The sequence below is a fragment of the Rana temporaria genome, chromosome 3 (assembly GCF_905171775.1).
Source record: "Rana temporaria chromosome 3, aRanTem1.1, whole genome shotgun sequence".
Classification (NCBI taxonomy): Eukaryota; Metazoa; Chordata; class Amphibia; order Anura; family Ranidae; genus Rana; species Rana temporaria.
In genome coordinates this window covers 336698798-336714925 of record NC_053491.1, presented here as the reverse complement: position 1 = coordinate 336714925, position 16128 = coordinate 336698798, and the positions used below count along the sequence as shown (strand labels likewise).

The 16128-nt window shown below is 40.7% G+C and overlaps 1 protein-coding gene across 5 annotated transcripts in view; it reads right to left on the bottom strand.

The window, feature by feature from the left end:
* The window catches only part of EBF1 (EBF transcription factor 1), a 449855-nt gene that overhangs the window by 95005 nt on the left and 338722 nt on the right, over positions 1 to 16128 (bottom strand). For all 5 annotated transcript variants that reach the window (XM_040345069.1, XM_040345072.1, XM_040345067.1 and 2 more), the window contains exon 8: positions 7495 to 7636. In XM_040345069.1, coding sequence (XP_040201003.1) covers positions 7495 to 7636 — 142 coding nt within the window. The remainder of the gene's footprint in view (positions 1 to 7494; positions 7637 to 16128) is intronic.

Here is a 16128-nt window from a genome sequence, read left to right as displayed (position 1 = left end):
AGGTGAGAGGGGAGGGATCTCCAGATGATTGACGGCCCCAGATCTGTTCCTCTGTGTTGTGAGGAGGGGTTTGTCTCTTCCATTCAATCAGCTCTCCCCACTGACCTCTGAAGTGTGTCATTTTATCTTTCCGTTACATTTTTTCTGAACTCTTACTCGAGCTTTAAAAAACTGGATGTTGAAGGGATGTAGAAAGGAGAAATTACTGCAGATAAAAAGGTACAAGTTATGTAGGAGGATGTGATTCATCTCTGTGTATCACCTGAGTCCAGTGACTTCACTGGGTATATGGAAAGGTTTAACCACCACATGAAGTGGTGGTAAAGCCTCACATATACCCAGTGAAGTGAACAGCCTCAGATGATACACAGAGATGAAACAAATCCTCCTAAATAGTTTTTTTTACTTGTTCATCTGCAGCCCTTGCTAAAACAAGTGGCGCTTTACCGCCAATGCGGCAAATTCAGATTAAAGTGTAACTAAAGGCATTTTTTTTCATTTTGGATAAAGTAAGGAAAGGTTATACCCACATCAGTTTTTTTTTTTTGCCATCTATGTCCCTTTGGGGAGATTTCCCCCTAACTTCCTGTCCGATAGTCAGAACAGGAAGCGAGAGGAAATACCTCCAAGGTAAGGGAATCCTGGTGTGTCACCAAGGTCACCAGAACTAGTGTCCCCATTGGAAGATTTACCCTAGTGTTCTGATGTCAACACAAAATTTGGGATTTTCTTTCACTTTAGTAATAACGATAAACAGAACAAATAGAGAGCGTGAATCTCCCTAATGGGGACACAGAAAACAATAAAAACTGACAGGTGTTCTAATCCCTCTCTACTCTATTCAAAACTGGAAAAAAAAAAGAGTTTTGCCTTTAGTTATGAGTGATACAATTATGTATCATATTAGGACATATGTAACGCTTCCCTAAAAATGCATACGTATATACATTCTTCTCGCACTCTTTGGCATGTGATCGCAAAGGGTGTGTGACACAAACACATTGCAGCTGATGAGGAACTGTCTCAATCTATTCTCTGGGTGGATATGGGATTCGAATCCAGCTTATACACAGACCCCAAGAGACACCAGGCAGGAGTCCAAAAAATATTTTTCTCCATTGTGTTTTTCCATTATCCTATATTTCCAGTGTCATGACCCTGTGGGCCTATTTAAAGATTACGCCACTGCATCTACCCACCATCTGCCCACTGTGATTGCCAAAGTCAATTTGTTAAAAATGTTATGTAGTCAAATAGCTAAATAGCTAAATACATAGATGAAACATGTATATGGAAGCTGTTTTACCTGCCAAAGATTTCACATTTCTGTCCATCCTGACTTTACACAGCTAAGCCACTCAGCACAGCCCTGTCTAAGCAGGGTGAGAGGATCCACAGTGAAACGAGGAGCAGCAAACCAATAAGCTCATCTCTTGGCCATTCTGCTCTCTCCTCCTATCAGCATGCTTCTTCTCCTATCAGCATGGCTGTATTCGTTTTCTTTTTTCCCTGTCTCGTATCAATCCATTTGAATTTTTCCAAAATATTAACCTGGTCTGGTGAAATTTAGAAAATCCAAACAGGTAATGCGTCATCGTCAGTGTGGATTCTTCTCCTGTGCATGTCATTTCAGGCAGCAATAAAGCTGGCTTTTTTTTTGATCAGCCAGCTGATTTAAAAAAAAAAAAAAAAACAGATTCCCCCATCCACACTTTCAAGGTGGATAGAGGAATCTTCCCCGCTGTTTTGTTATATTCGGACAGTGGGGACTCCTCTGCTGTGTTAATACACTGATAAGCGCTGCAAGGCATTGGTTGCAGGGCTGATCAAACACAAATTTTAAATAGCTAAAAATAGCCACTGATTACTGTATAAATACCACTGGCAGAGAAGGGGTTAACATTAGGGGGTGATCAAGGGGTTAAGTGTGTTCCCTCAGTGTGTTTCTAACTGTGGGGGGGATGGGACTGACTGGGGGAAGAGACTGATTGCTGCTCCTAATTACTCCCCTGACAGAAAGGAGATCTGTCTGTTTACATTGACAGATCTCCGTTCTATCCTACTCAAAAGCAACTGTGGGTAGCCCGCGGCCATCACTGTGGGTAGCCCGTGGCCATCACGATGGCCGCTGGCTGCACACATTGGCTCCTACGTCACGTGCACAGGCATGCACACGCCCTCCCTATACTCCTTAAAGGCGCCCTTAAAGGCTACGGCGATTCGCGCAGGAGTGCAATACTGCCGCCATCAAAACGACAGCGCTTGGTCGTCAAGTGGTCAACTATGTCGATCAGACCAAAACGAGGGACACATGAGGAGGAAAGAGGGACATTGTTCCAAATCAGGGACAGTTGGGAGCTATGGCTAAGCCAAAAGGGTCTGTCATCACTATTATCACATGTTATGTCTCAGCATTGTAATAAGAAAAGCTGCGGCCTCAGCATCCCTTTCAGCACAAGTTTGCAGAATAAACAAATCACATAAGCAGGTAAATCGGATATTTTGGACACCCTTCAAAAAAGGACAGTTATCATAGTTGCACAGAAGAGAAATTGGAAATGCAGATCAGAAGGAGATGACCTGCAGGTCAAATGCACCTGTCAAAAAATTTGGAATGATCTCAGAAGCATCTCAACCTGATGTCAAACTGTTACCAAAGCCTGTTGACTAATGCCGCGTACACACGACCGTTTTTCAGGGTCTAAAAATTGACGTTTTTTTTTTTTTTGTCATTAAAAACTATTGTGTGTGGGCTTCAGAGCATTTTTCGGGTTCTAAAAATGGCCAATTATTTTTTTTCGAACATGCTCTATTTTTAACTTTGTCGTTTTTAAGGTTGTAAAAAATGGTCGTGTGTGGCTTTAACGACGTGAAAAAAATGCGTATGCTCAGAAGCAAGTTATGAGACGGGAGCGCTAGTCCGTTCGTAATGGAGTAAGCACATTCATCACGCTGTAACAGACAGAAAAGCGTGAATCGTCTTTTACAAACACAAAATTAGCTAAGGCAGCCCATAGGGTGGCGTCATCCGAATGGAACTTCCCCTTTATAGTGCCGTTGTATGTGTTGTACGTTACCGCACTTTGCTAGAGCATTTATTTTTCACGATCGTGTTTAGGCAAGGCCGTTTTTTCTAGACCCTTAAAAACTAAATTTTTTAGAACCCGAAAAAACGGTCGTGTGTACGCGGCATAAGGCCCGAACTGTTTGCTGGCCCACCCACTTGCATAAAAAAATGAGCAAATAGATTTTTCAATTGCATGGGGGTGGGGGTTACTTTTGTTAATTTTTAATGAGGTTGAAGTTTTAATTATCTGCTCCACCATTGTGACCAAAAAAGGTGAAACTAAACTGAGTGTTCTATTAGTAGATATTTTTCCCAGAGTATACATGCTAATATCTGATTAAAGTAAACTTTAAAGACAAATGATAATGGTTTAGCGCAATTTGATTTTTAAATAGATTTTTCGATTTTTATATTATTTTTTGTTTTTACATTTTTAAATATATAAGCCCAGATTCACAGAGAGCAAGGCGCACATTACGCCCCCGTAGAGTAACCAATGTACGCTACGCCAACGCAGTGCAGAGAGGCAAGCAATGCATTCAGCAAGCCAGTGCCAGCAAGCCAGCGTGGCATGGGATTCAAAGGCGTACGCCGGCGTAGGTGTAAGTGGGCGTGACCCATGCAAATGAGGCGTGACCCCATGCAAATGAAGGGCCGAGCGCCAGACAGATACGTATCACGAACTGCGCATGTGCCGTGATGTGGACACATTCCCCTGCATCTGCTCACAACCACGTCGGAACAACTGCCTAAACTACGCCGGATCACTGCGTACGGCGTGAACGTAACCTACGCCCAGCCAGACACACGTCCAACGTAAAATACGCCGGCTTGTGTTCCCTGATGCAGACCTTTGCATGTCTGCTGCTGGGTTGCACCTCCATTATGGGGAATAACTCTACGCCGGACGTACAACTTACGCACACCTTGCGTAGCCTGCGTCGGGCGCACGCAGGTTCGTGAATCGCCGTATTTCCCTCATTTGCATGTTTGAATGGCTAATCAATGGTAGCGGCACCATGCACCCAGCCTAAATGTGCGCCCACCCTACACCGGCGTAAGCAAGCTACGACGGCGCATATTTGCACTTACGTCAGCGTAACTTGCTATACATCGGCGTAAGTGCTTTGTGAATCTGGGCCATATTGTATATCTTTTAAAAAACATAAACTCAAAATAATATAAGAATTAAAAATGAATATACTATATTAAATTAATTTGTGTATACATAAATATGTAATACATGGCAAAGGACTCCAGAAGCACTATGGATTATCTAACATGAGACACGGCAGAAGTACTTCCTATTCTGGCAGGTTTCTGTCATTTTGGACAAAGCGCTATGGAGGGGAAGGGGAGGGAGTCACTGTTCTGGCTCATTTACATGTTTCAATTTCAGCTTGATGTACTGAGCTCAGTAAACAACAGGGAAGTAAGGTGACACTGGAAAGCACAAAAAAAATTGTCTATAGCTCCACCTGCTGGTAGAAAATGAGAATGCATTTTATTAATAATAATATGCAGTATTTCTAATTTACTTGTCTAAATGTATTTTTATTATTATAGCCATGATAATAATAAATAAAGAAGCAATATAAAACTGCTATATCGTTTCTTAAAAGGATTAAAGGCTAGCTCTTTTTGAGACTCTTTTTTTTGTTCTCCTTCTCCATCTTCTGAAAGGAATTTTTAAAGCCACCAGAAAAGATTTGTCTGATGTAAACAAATTGGCATTGAACGCATGGAGAAAGAAATAGACACAAGCGCAAGGAACAGCAAAATAAATTGAAGCGGCCATTTAAAAGAGAGCAGCATTTAACATCTTGTCTGTCTCCACTTTGCCTGCCAGGACCTCTTGAGTGTGCTCACTTGCATTTGCATAAACACTGGATGAGAGTTCGGCGTAGCTGCTAGCACTAATGGTACATAAAGTAATTTAGTCACTTCTCCCCAGAATGCTGTCAGGGTGACGACTTCCCCGCTTTTCCTTGTAGTATATTCAATCATTGAATAATAATGTTCTGCAGCCGACAGCACCGATGGGGTCCTGAGCTATCCCAGTCTGAGACTAAAGCCTTTAGTCACTAGGGACCAGGATGAGAAAGTGATGCTACGCTGGGTGTAAATGAGCTGTACAGCTTTCTTTATTGTTATTGCATTCATGCAGACGTTCGCAGTGTAACGCTAATAATCAAGCGAAGCACTGTATAGGTTTATTAAAGTGAACCTGTCACCCATACAAAGGAATCCGTTTTCTGGACAGACCAGGGGCATACTTCTTTGTCTTATTCTCTTGGCTGTGTGTGTATATACTGTATATCTATGTATGTATATATATATATATATATATATATATATATATATATATATATATATATATATATATATATATATATTTATTTTATTTTATTTATTTATTTAAATACTGGTACTGGGGTGTCAGTGGTTGGACCTCAGTGGTAAGATCTCCCTGCCGTGGTTTTGGCTCTGTTCCTGCCCATATTGGAGTTGTGGGTGTTCTCAAGTCCTCTTTGTTACATTTTTCATAATAAGAATACAGTTAGAGCCACCAGCAGGGAGCGTAGGACTCACTTGTAATGGCCACAGTAGAATCAGGAACTCAAGAATACATTTTCACCAACAGAGGACAAAGTCCATCCATAAATATAAGAAAATGGAGTGAAACTGAGTTTTTTTCCCCAAATTTTTTTAATGAAAATCAGGAGACTTTGGCAAAGTTTGTCCAAACCTTAGGCATATATAAACATCTTAAATAGTGTAGTGCTGGTTGCATTTTTTTAATAAATTACTTTTTCTATTAAATAAGGTCATTGCATATGCCCAGGTGGCACACATTCTGGTGCTTCCTTTTTGACCACACAATTGTCCCTCGGTATATGCATTAGGTTTAGGGAAAAACCGTATTAGGGTTTAGAGCTTTGTCTCTCTTTATCTTTTTTCTTTTCATTGATCACCTGGGACTGGGGGATCTGACTGTCTGTTTCTGGAAACTATCCAACTTCTCAATACATACTAGGGAATGGATGGAGACAACTATCTGCCTAGCAATACATTTTTGATGGACCTTGATTTGATGTACGTAATATTATGAAAAATCTGATGTGGCTTAAACATATCACCTGTCTTCTCTAGGAATCTTTGGCTGAGCAAAAGCACATATTTTCACAGACATTTTATGCTAGAGCCCAGGGGGGAGGAGGTAGGTGCAAATTATTCATATGAATCATGCCCATTTACAGTAATTATCACTGTCCAACACCTTCAAAGTATAACTTTTACACTCACCAGTTTTGCCCTAAACAAAATACAAATGGGTAACAGAATGGAAAATCTCTATGTTCTATAGGAAAATGTCAGGCAAGGAGCTTACTGCCACAGCCAATCAAATTGAAGTTATAACAATTATTACAGGTTTTATTTATGCTATTTTAAAGAAAATCCTAACTGAAAGGGGTTGTAATGGTTCGTTTTTATTTTCTAAATAGGTTCCTTTAAGCTAGTGCATTGTTGGTTCACTTACCTTTTCCTTCAATTTTCCTTTTAAATGTTTTTTTTCTTTGTCTGAATTTCTCACTTCCTGTTTCTCCTCAGTAAGCTTGCCCCAATCATCTGGCTGGGGGTTAGTCAGCCAGAATAGCTTACTGAGGAGGAACAGGAAGTGAGAAATTCAGACAAAGAAAACAAAGAAAACATTTTTTAGAAGGGAAATCGAAGGAAAAGTGAACCAACAATGCACTAGCTTAAAGGAACCTATTTAGAAAATAAAAACAAACCTTTACAACCCCTTTAAGCCTAAACTCCATCTTCCTAGTCGATTTGCCAATAAGCTATTTCCAGGGAACAAACAATATTAATCAAAATATATTCCTATAAAGCCACATAGGGTATAAATTCTCTTTGTGTGCACCTAATGCCTTTCCAAACCCAATGATTCGCTTTTAAATTAGCAGTAACATCATCACTGTGTGCAAATAGCCTGTGCAGAGAGCAGAGCTGTGGGGGGACCCAGCAGATTCACCCACTATAGGTTGTATAAAGAAAACTACAGGAGGGGGCTGAGACAAGACCAGTCACCTTGCACAAGGAGAGGGTGATAGTGAGCAGTGCTTATTAGAGGAAGCTCCTGCACAGAGGTAAAGTTTCACACTGGATTATTACACAGATCTGAAGGACATGCACAAAGCACATCAAGATCCAAGTAAGACTACACATGACCCGTGTAGTTAGAAAATATTTGCATATCCCAGAGTTCATCTTCAAAGAACATGAAGTACATGAGAGCTGGGTAGTATAAGGATTATCTGATTATAATATCGGTATGCATCCTCAAATTCATCTGTTGCATGTGCTCACCAAATAAATGATAAATTCATTGATGATATAAGAAAGCAAGTATAAAACTTTACCATGTTCCAAATAGGATTGAGTCCCATCCGAAGGATCCAACCTACGCGCTCTTCTTCCATGCTTGGAATTATTATGTACAAACATATTATCTGACACAGCTAGCACATGTCCATCTACATTGATTGTAGTAGATACAACGACCTGGAAAAAGACATGGATACTGTCAGTACATAAAGGTAAACGGGAGGAAAGGACTTATTTTTTTTTAAATAAATTTAAAGGCTTTATCAGCATAAAACACCATGTTAAAGAAATAAATTAAAGGAGTTGTAAAGGAAAAAAAATTGCCTAAAATTAATGTCTGCAAGGTAGACAGAAAGAATAGTGTAATGATTCTGTTAAAAAACAAGGAAATATTAAATTCCTTCATCTATATCACCTCCGGCGTTCTAGTTTCTGTTCTCTCATTCGCTTCCTGGTTTGCGGCGCTCATTCATGTAAGAACTACATTTCACAGTATGCATTGCGGCACGCCCAGTAATTCACACCTCCTTGAAGTCTCTAACACGTAGAGAGCGTCCTGCCGCACAGATGTAGTTCCCAGGAGGGGGCGAGCACGTTACTGACCACCGCAGTAAACCCTCCCTTCACGGTGGTGAGTAACAATCAGACAAGCAGGAAGTGAACAGAACAGAGAAGGAATAGAGCAACTTCTGAGCAAAAACAAACAATGAGGAAGCGAAAAGAGGAATGTCTGCACGTAAAGGATGCTTATTGTGAAAAAAATGTTTTTCCTTTACAACCTCTTTAAGCACAAATTCACTGTTTTAGGGGGAAAAAGCTATGAAAGACAGGGTGGTAACAAAACATTTAGCCAGCTTAGCCAAGGAGCAATATGTTTGCGTTGTTCAAGAGTGGCAACTTTATTTATTATCTTAAAGCTGTTCTCTTTCATAACCAGCTTAGTGTAGGTGAACCAGTATAATGAAAACATATTTTAAACAAAGAATAGAATGCATACTGTAAATATTGTACTGTGCATGGATAACATAGATTTAAAGAATCAGCCATCTAAAACTAGTATTTGTATTTGGTAGATGTTGGGGAGTGTAACTACCCATCAGTTTCTTATGTATGTTGGGCATGCTATTGAGTGCTCCCGTTATAGGAAATCTTCCCCAATGTAATGATTGCTCTGACTGCATGTGACCAGCTTAACAATAAACACCATTTCTGTTGGGTTTCATATTCAATAGTTTGACAAGATCACCCTCAACTGTAAAGATTAGCCAACCTTATTCATGCAGTACCCCAGTACAACAAAATGCCCCGTTCACACGATCGGAATTTCCGATGGAAAAAGTCAGATGGAAATTTGCATCTGAAATTTCCTGAGGAATTCCTTACGGAGTGTTCTATTTTACTCCAATGGAATTCCATTGGAAATTCTGATGTGATTTTGGTCGGACAAAGGGGCCAAAAAACTTGAGATCTTTCCTGGAAAAGGACATTTGCTAACCAAATTTTGAAACGGAAAGGTCTGCTAAGGAGTAATACATTCTGGATCGACAATTCTCTACAGCAAAAATTCCTATTGCCTTCTTCTATTTGACCAACGTGACAACCATTTGTAAATGTGTCATTCTTTTTTCATGCAGGGGAAAAATTCTATAGAACAATGTTGTAAATAAGGAACTCAAGGGGCTAGATTCAGATAGATTTGGGTGGGCGTAGCGTATCTCAGATACACTACGCCACCGTAAGTTAGAGCAGCAGGTCCTGTATTCACAAAGAAGTTGCGCTGAAACTTACAGCGGCACAGTGTAACTGGGCCGGCATAAGCCCGCTTAATTCAAAATAGGCTGGTTGGGGGCATGTTCTATGCAAAATATTAGTGACCCCACGTATGCGCCGTCCGTGGATGTATCCCAGTGCGCATGCTCCAAATGACGTCGACAAATCGTCAATGCTTTCGACGTGAACGTAAATTATGGCCAGCCCCATTCACGAACGAGTTACGCAAACGACGTAAAATTAGAAAAATTTGACGCGGTTCCGACGTCCATACTTAACATTGGCTGCGCCATCTTTTTGGTGGTTTATCTTTACGCCTGAAAACCCCTTATGTAAACGGTGTATCTTTACTGCGACGGCCGGGCGTACATTCGTGAATAGGCGTATCTAGCTGATTTACATATTCTAGGCGTAAATCAGCGTACACGCCCCTAGCAGGCCAGCGTAAATATGCAGTTAAGATTAGACGGCGTAGGAGACTTACGCCGGTCGTATCTTAGCAACATTTAAGCGTATCTCAGTTTGAGCATACACTTAAAGTTGCGACGGCGCGGATTCGGACTTACGACGGCGTATCTAAATTGGTTATAAAGGCTTTCAGATGAAATGTCACTCGTGCAAAAAAAAACAGCCACCTCAGAAATCTCTTTAATTTTTAATGGTTTTGAAGTGAACAGCCTGGTTTGTGGGAAACACATTGCTTCCTGTCATCTATTTCATTCTTTGACATAAAATGCGACTTATCCCGGTTTATTTTAAATAGTTAATGAAGCAAAATTGTTTTAGGAGTTGACACCTAATAAAGAATAACTCAACAATGAAACATATTACACTGAAAATAAGCAAGATAAAAATGCCAAACGTTCTTATAGCCTGTCTGTAAATTACCCTGGCTACAATGGTCCTTCTAAATACTTTATAAAGATAAAAAAATGTGCTTTGGTTGGTGAAGTCTGGGCTGACAATAAGGTCTAATCTATATACATGTAAGACAATTATTGAGCATGATGAAGCTGAGGAAATGCCCAGAGGATACCCAGAGGCCTTCACTCTTGCTTTCTCCAAATGTCCATTTATAGAAGCAAAGAGACAATGATTTATTTTATATAAACCTATAATTGTTAAAGGCAAGGTGCATACATAAGTCTATGCTCAGACAGAAACTGGATGAAGTATTTGTTTCGGTGTTCATTTTATCAAAGCTGCATTCACCAAAGGACCTAAGGAAACCAATAGCCAGGAGTACTAGTGGGAAACCAACTCTACTATCTGTGCACTCTCTCAATATTTTGAATCACTTGGAGGGTGTCACAACCATATAATTCCCTTTTAGTAGCCCATTTGATCAAAGTGATTTATATAGAGACCTCTCAGTAGACAAAAAATAACATAATCTTAAAGTACCATCATCCTAACATCATTTTGAATAAGGAACAGGTTCGTTGGGCTCCCAGAGACCCAAAGAAGCCAGGGGGAGTGGGTAAGGGCTAGTGGACTGTATCGGTACTAGATAAATCAGTTATACAGAGTAAGTATAGTAAAGGTAAAAAAGTTTAATTTATTAAAAGATACATAACATAAGAGAATTGAAGAATACACAATGTTTTAAAATTACAACAGTAATAGTGTGAAACAGATTATACGACCAGCCAACACGTCATCAAGGTGGTGTATATAGGCCCTAGTATGCAGGCAGCGATGAGGCGGAGGGGGTCATATAGATCAGGATCTCTACTAGTTTCGCTACTCGTGGTAGCTTCGTCAGGAGAAATTGGTCTGTACACACAAATTCACTCCTTGGGGGAGCCTGAGCCCAACGTGGAGAAAAGGGATCTCACACGGGGTATGAGATGGTAAGAATGCCCCCAGCAAGGTGAGGATCTGTGGTGACTATATGGAATATTCAAAACTTTTTTGGGGCCCTAAGACCTGACTGGTAATGGGCAGGAGCCAGGAAGGAACCACCAGAAAGTGACGCTGGAGAGAGCCAATTTAAGGGGTACCAGCAATAAGGTAAGAGAGGTTAAGACCACTTATGGTAGGTATAGCATCGGAGCATGTCCCAGGGCCGGGTGTGTATCAAAGCCTAAATGATTTCTGAAGGACATCAATTGTTGAATCATAGTGGTTAAGTGGTTAGCACTGGTAGAGATTAGCGGCCCTTTCCTTGCCTTTATCTGGCTTTCGAGGCACTATTCCTCCCACTGACGCCAACAAGGGGACACCAATCCTTCCACTGACACCAACCATTCCTTTCACTGTGACCAAAAATAGGGAATTTTTCCTTCCACTGACACGATGATGGGACAATATTCATCCCACTGGCACCAGCAATGGGACAGGATTCCTCCCACTGATATAAAAATTTAGGCACTATTCCTCCCATTGATACCAATGATAGGGCACTATTCCTCCTTCTACTGATTATAGGCACTATAAAAAAATGAACTACAGCTGATGCTGGGACATTTTCTACTTCCACTGGCCGCTCAAGACACCGTAAAGTCTGAAGGACAGTAAACTGACCCTTTGTTTTGAAAGCTTGGAGACTCCTGGTATACATCATTATATATTTTATTTTATATTAAACTAGGGATCCATTTTTTAAGAATGTATATGTAAGTATTTTGAGGGCATCCAGTTAGGGACAATAGTTTCCTCCCACAACTCACTGCAGGCTTATACTTGCACGACTGGCTGCAAGGGGTGTAATCTGTAAAGCCCTATGTAATGTATTGGTGATCTACAAAAAAAGAGAAATAACCAACCTGGCTCCTTATTTCATCCAGGGCATCTGGAATTACATTTCTGACCCAAGTTCCAATCTCTGACTGATCATCCATTTCAAAGGGATCTCAAGTTCAAAGCTGTAATCTATTTACTTGCTTTTACATTGCATGCCCAGTAGCAGTGGGACCATGGAATAGGCAAGGCTTTTTTAACAAAAGTCCTGATAGAAAAGCCATCAACCTGCAGGCTTCTATGTTGACAGATATTCTATTTGGGCCTAGGCAGAAAAAAGTTGTATCTTCTGTGCTATGCTGCCCCGCTGATTCAGAAGAAGATCACAGTGCCACCTGATGTAGGCCACAGCACTTTGACCATCTGTCCAACTGATAAGAGGTAATTTGAGGTAATTTGTTTAAAAGTAGACTGCAATGTGATTTATAAATCAGGTACATGATTTGTCCGCAAATACTAAAGTCGGTGTAATGAACGCCAATCCTAGGTAAATGTGCCATTTGGCCTTGTGTGACATAAAATCCTTTGATGAAGGCTTCAGGCCTACGCACTTGCTTCACGTTTCTTCTGCATTCTCTGTGAAGGCCCTCAGAGATGTGTTTATTCATTTTACACCCAAATATAATTATTGTCTGTTAATTGCAACCTTGTCTGGCACTTTTGTACTAACACACGCAGCCTTGCCATTTGCTCAGTCCCCTCTATAATCCACCTATTATGTTGACTAATTAACTTTGCTAGACAGTGCACTTTTTCCTCCATTATCAGCTCCTGTCAGCCGCCAGCTCCCAGCTGCCGAGGAGGGAGGGCATGCGGGCTTCGTTTGATTGATCACCGATAGATTGACATGCAGATTCATTTAATTAGAATCACCTCACTTGAGATATGAGAGAGGGAGAGAGACCAATAGACTAGGACTAATGGATCCGTTACCTCATGTTTTAGCTGCCAACACTGGATTAGAAAAAAAAAAAAAAATACTTTGTCTTGTTCTGGCATTCTTCCCAGGTCTCTTTGTAAATCTATCATTGTAACTGTTCTTTGCCTCGAGTGCCACGTGAAGGAGTGACACGCTTGTGAGGTCATCATTCTGACCCCACGTCTGCATGTGAGGCCTGTTTTCTCACCTTTTGGCACTCTGTGATCTATGCTGACGTTTTGTGTTTTAACTGTTCCATATCCTGGATCCAAGTAATAAAGGCTTTACTGTCCAATGTGGCATCCACTTTTTTGCTGCAATTATTTTTTATTTTTTAAAAAAAATGTTTGTACAATATGATTTTTTATTTAATTTGTATATTTTAAGACAAATATGGAAAAAAACACACATACATATTTTTGTTAAAAAAAACGAAAGCGTATATTGATTGGTTATAGGGGATAGATTTATGGCATTTTTATTTATTATTTACTAGTAATGGCAGTGATCAGCAATTTTTAGCGGGACTGCTACCTTGCGGCAGATAGATCAGACACCTAACTGACATTTTTGACACTTTTTTGGGAACCAGTGACATTATTACAGTGATCAGTGCTAAAAATATACACTGACATGTACAGTCCCTGACAAAACAAATGGCATGTGAAAAAAAAAGTATTTATAATTATTTTTTTTCAATATATAGACAAATGTTTTGCCTTTGGTTTCTACTGAATTGGTTGTTTTACAAGGTAAGGGCTCAAATATACTTTCCAAATCAACGGCGAATTCAGGGGGGGGGGCAACAGGGCAATTGACCCCCCCCCCCCCCCCGAGACAATCATGTCACATTGGCTTTAAAAAAAAAAGTTTTTTGTTTTTTTTTTAATAATTTTTTTAAAACTGCTTTGCAGTGCCTGCAGCTGCCGCTGCTGAGTCTCTCACTCTCTCTCTGTCATCACCAGGGCCGATCTGGCGCAGCCCGGTAGGCTGCCTGTCCTGAGGCTGCTTTGAGCTGTAGCTGACTGCAGCGCTCCCCCTCTCTCCTGCGTGTATAACACCGGGCATCTCTCGCTGTGTGTGAGAGCTGGGTCTGTGTTCGGCTGTGCTGCCTGTGCTAGACCTGCTTGTGTGATAGTAGATGGAGATGGAACACTGATTGAATCAGTGTTTTGTCTATCACACAAGCCCGTCTAGGGGGGACCTTGCTAGAGCACACTGCCCTGCCAAACACAGACCTACAGCTCCTGTTTGTTCCATGACACATGTCGGGAGAGGAGATACCTGCTGTGTGTGATCAAGGCAATGCCATGGTGAGTGCCATGCACAGTGAGGCTTCATTCATATACAAAAGTGGGGCTGCATTAATATACAAAGTGGGGCTGCATTAATATACAAAGTGGGGCTGCATTCATATAGAAAGTGGGGCTGCATTCATATAGAAAGTGGGGCTGCATTAATATACAAAGTGGGGCTGAATTCATATAGAAAGTGGGGCTGCATTCATATAGAAAGTGGGGCTGCATTCATATAGAAAGTGGGGCTGCATTCATATACAAAAGTGGGACTGCATTCATAGACAGAAGTGGGACTGCATTCATAGACAGAAGTGGGACTGCATTCATAGGCAAAAGTGGGACTGCATTCATAGACAAAGTGGGACTGCATTCATAGACAAAGTGTGACTGCATTAATATACAACAGTGGGGCTGCATTAATATACACAAGTGGGGCTGCATTCATATACAAAGTGGGGCTGCATTCATATACAAAGTGGGGCTGCATTAATATACAAAGTGGGGCTGCATTAATATACAAAAGTGGGACTGCATTCATAGACAAAATGGGGCTGCATTCATAGACAAAAGTGGGACTGCATTAATATACAAAAATGGGGCTGCATTTATATACACAAGTGGGACTGCATTTATATACAAAAGTGGGGCTGCATTTATATACAAAAGTGGGACTGCATTTATATATACAGTGGGGCTGCATTTATATACAAAAGTGGGACTGCATTAATATACAAAAGTGGGACTGAATTTATATACAAAATTGGGACTGAATTTATATACAAAAGTGGGACTGCATTAATATACAAAAGTGGGGCTGCATTCATATACAAAAGTGGGGCTGCATTCATATACAAAAGTGGTGCTGCATTCATATACAAAAGTGGGGCTGCATTCATATACAAAAGTGGGGCTGCATTTATATACAAAAGTGGGACTGCATTTATATACAAAAGTGGGACTGCATTTATATACAAAAGTGGGGCTATATTTATATACAAAATTGGGACTGCATTTATATACAAAAGTGGGACTGAATTTTTTTTACAAAAGTGGGACTGAATTTATATACAAAAGTGGGACTGCATTCATATACAAAAGTGGGGCTGCATTCATATACAAAAGTGGGACTGAATTTATATACAAAAGTGGGACTGAATTTATATACAAAAGTGGGACTGCATTCATATACAAAAGTGGGACTGAATTTATATATACAGTGTGACTGAATTTATATACAAAAGTGGGGCTGCATTTATATACAAAAGTGGGACTGAATTTATATATACAGTGTGACTGCATTAATATACAAAAGTGGGGCTGCGTTCATATGTACAGTGAGGCTGCAATGATGGGCACTGATGAGGCTGCATTGATCTCTTGTACCATGTCTTCAGTCTCTGACCATCTCTTGTACCATGTCTCCAGTCTCTGACCATCCCTTGTACCATGAACATTCCTTGTACCACGTCTGCAGTCTCTGACCATCCCTTGTACCATGTCTGCAGTCTCTGACCATCTCTTGTACCATGTCCGCAGTCTCTGACCATCTCTTGTACCATGTCTGCAGTCTCTGACCATCCTTTGTACCATGTCTGCAGTCTCTGACCATCTCTTTTACCATGTCTGCAGTCTCTGACCATCTCTTGTACCATGTCTGCAGTCTCTGACCATCTCTTGTACCATGTCTACAGTCTCTGACCATCTCTTGTACCATGTCTACAGTCTCTGACCATCTCTTGTACCATGTCTGCAGTCTCTGACCATCTCCTGTATCATGTCTGCATTCTCTGACCATCTCTTGTATCACGTCTGCAGTCTCTGACCATCTCTTGTACCACGTCTGCAGTCTCTGACCATCTCTTGTACCATGTCTGCAGTCCCTGACAATCGTCTACAAACTGTGTGGTGCAGCAGAGCTGTGTAATTCTAAGGACTTAATG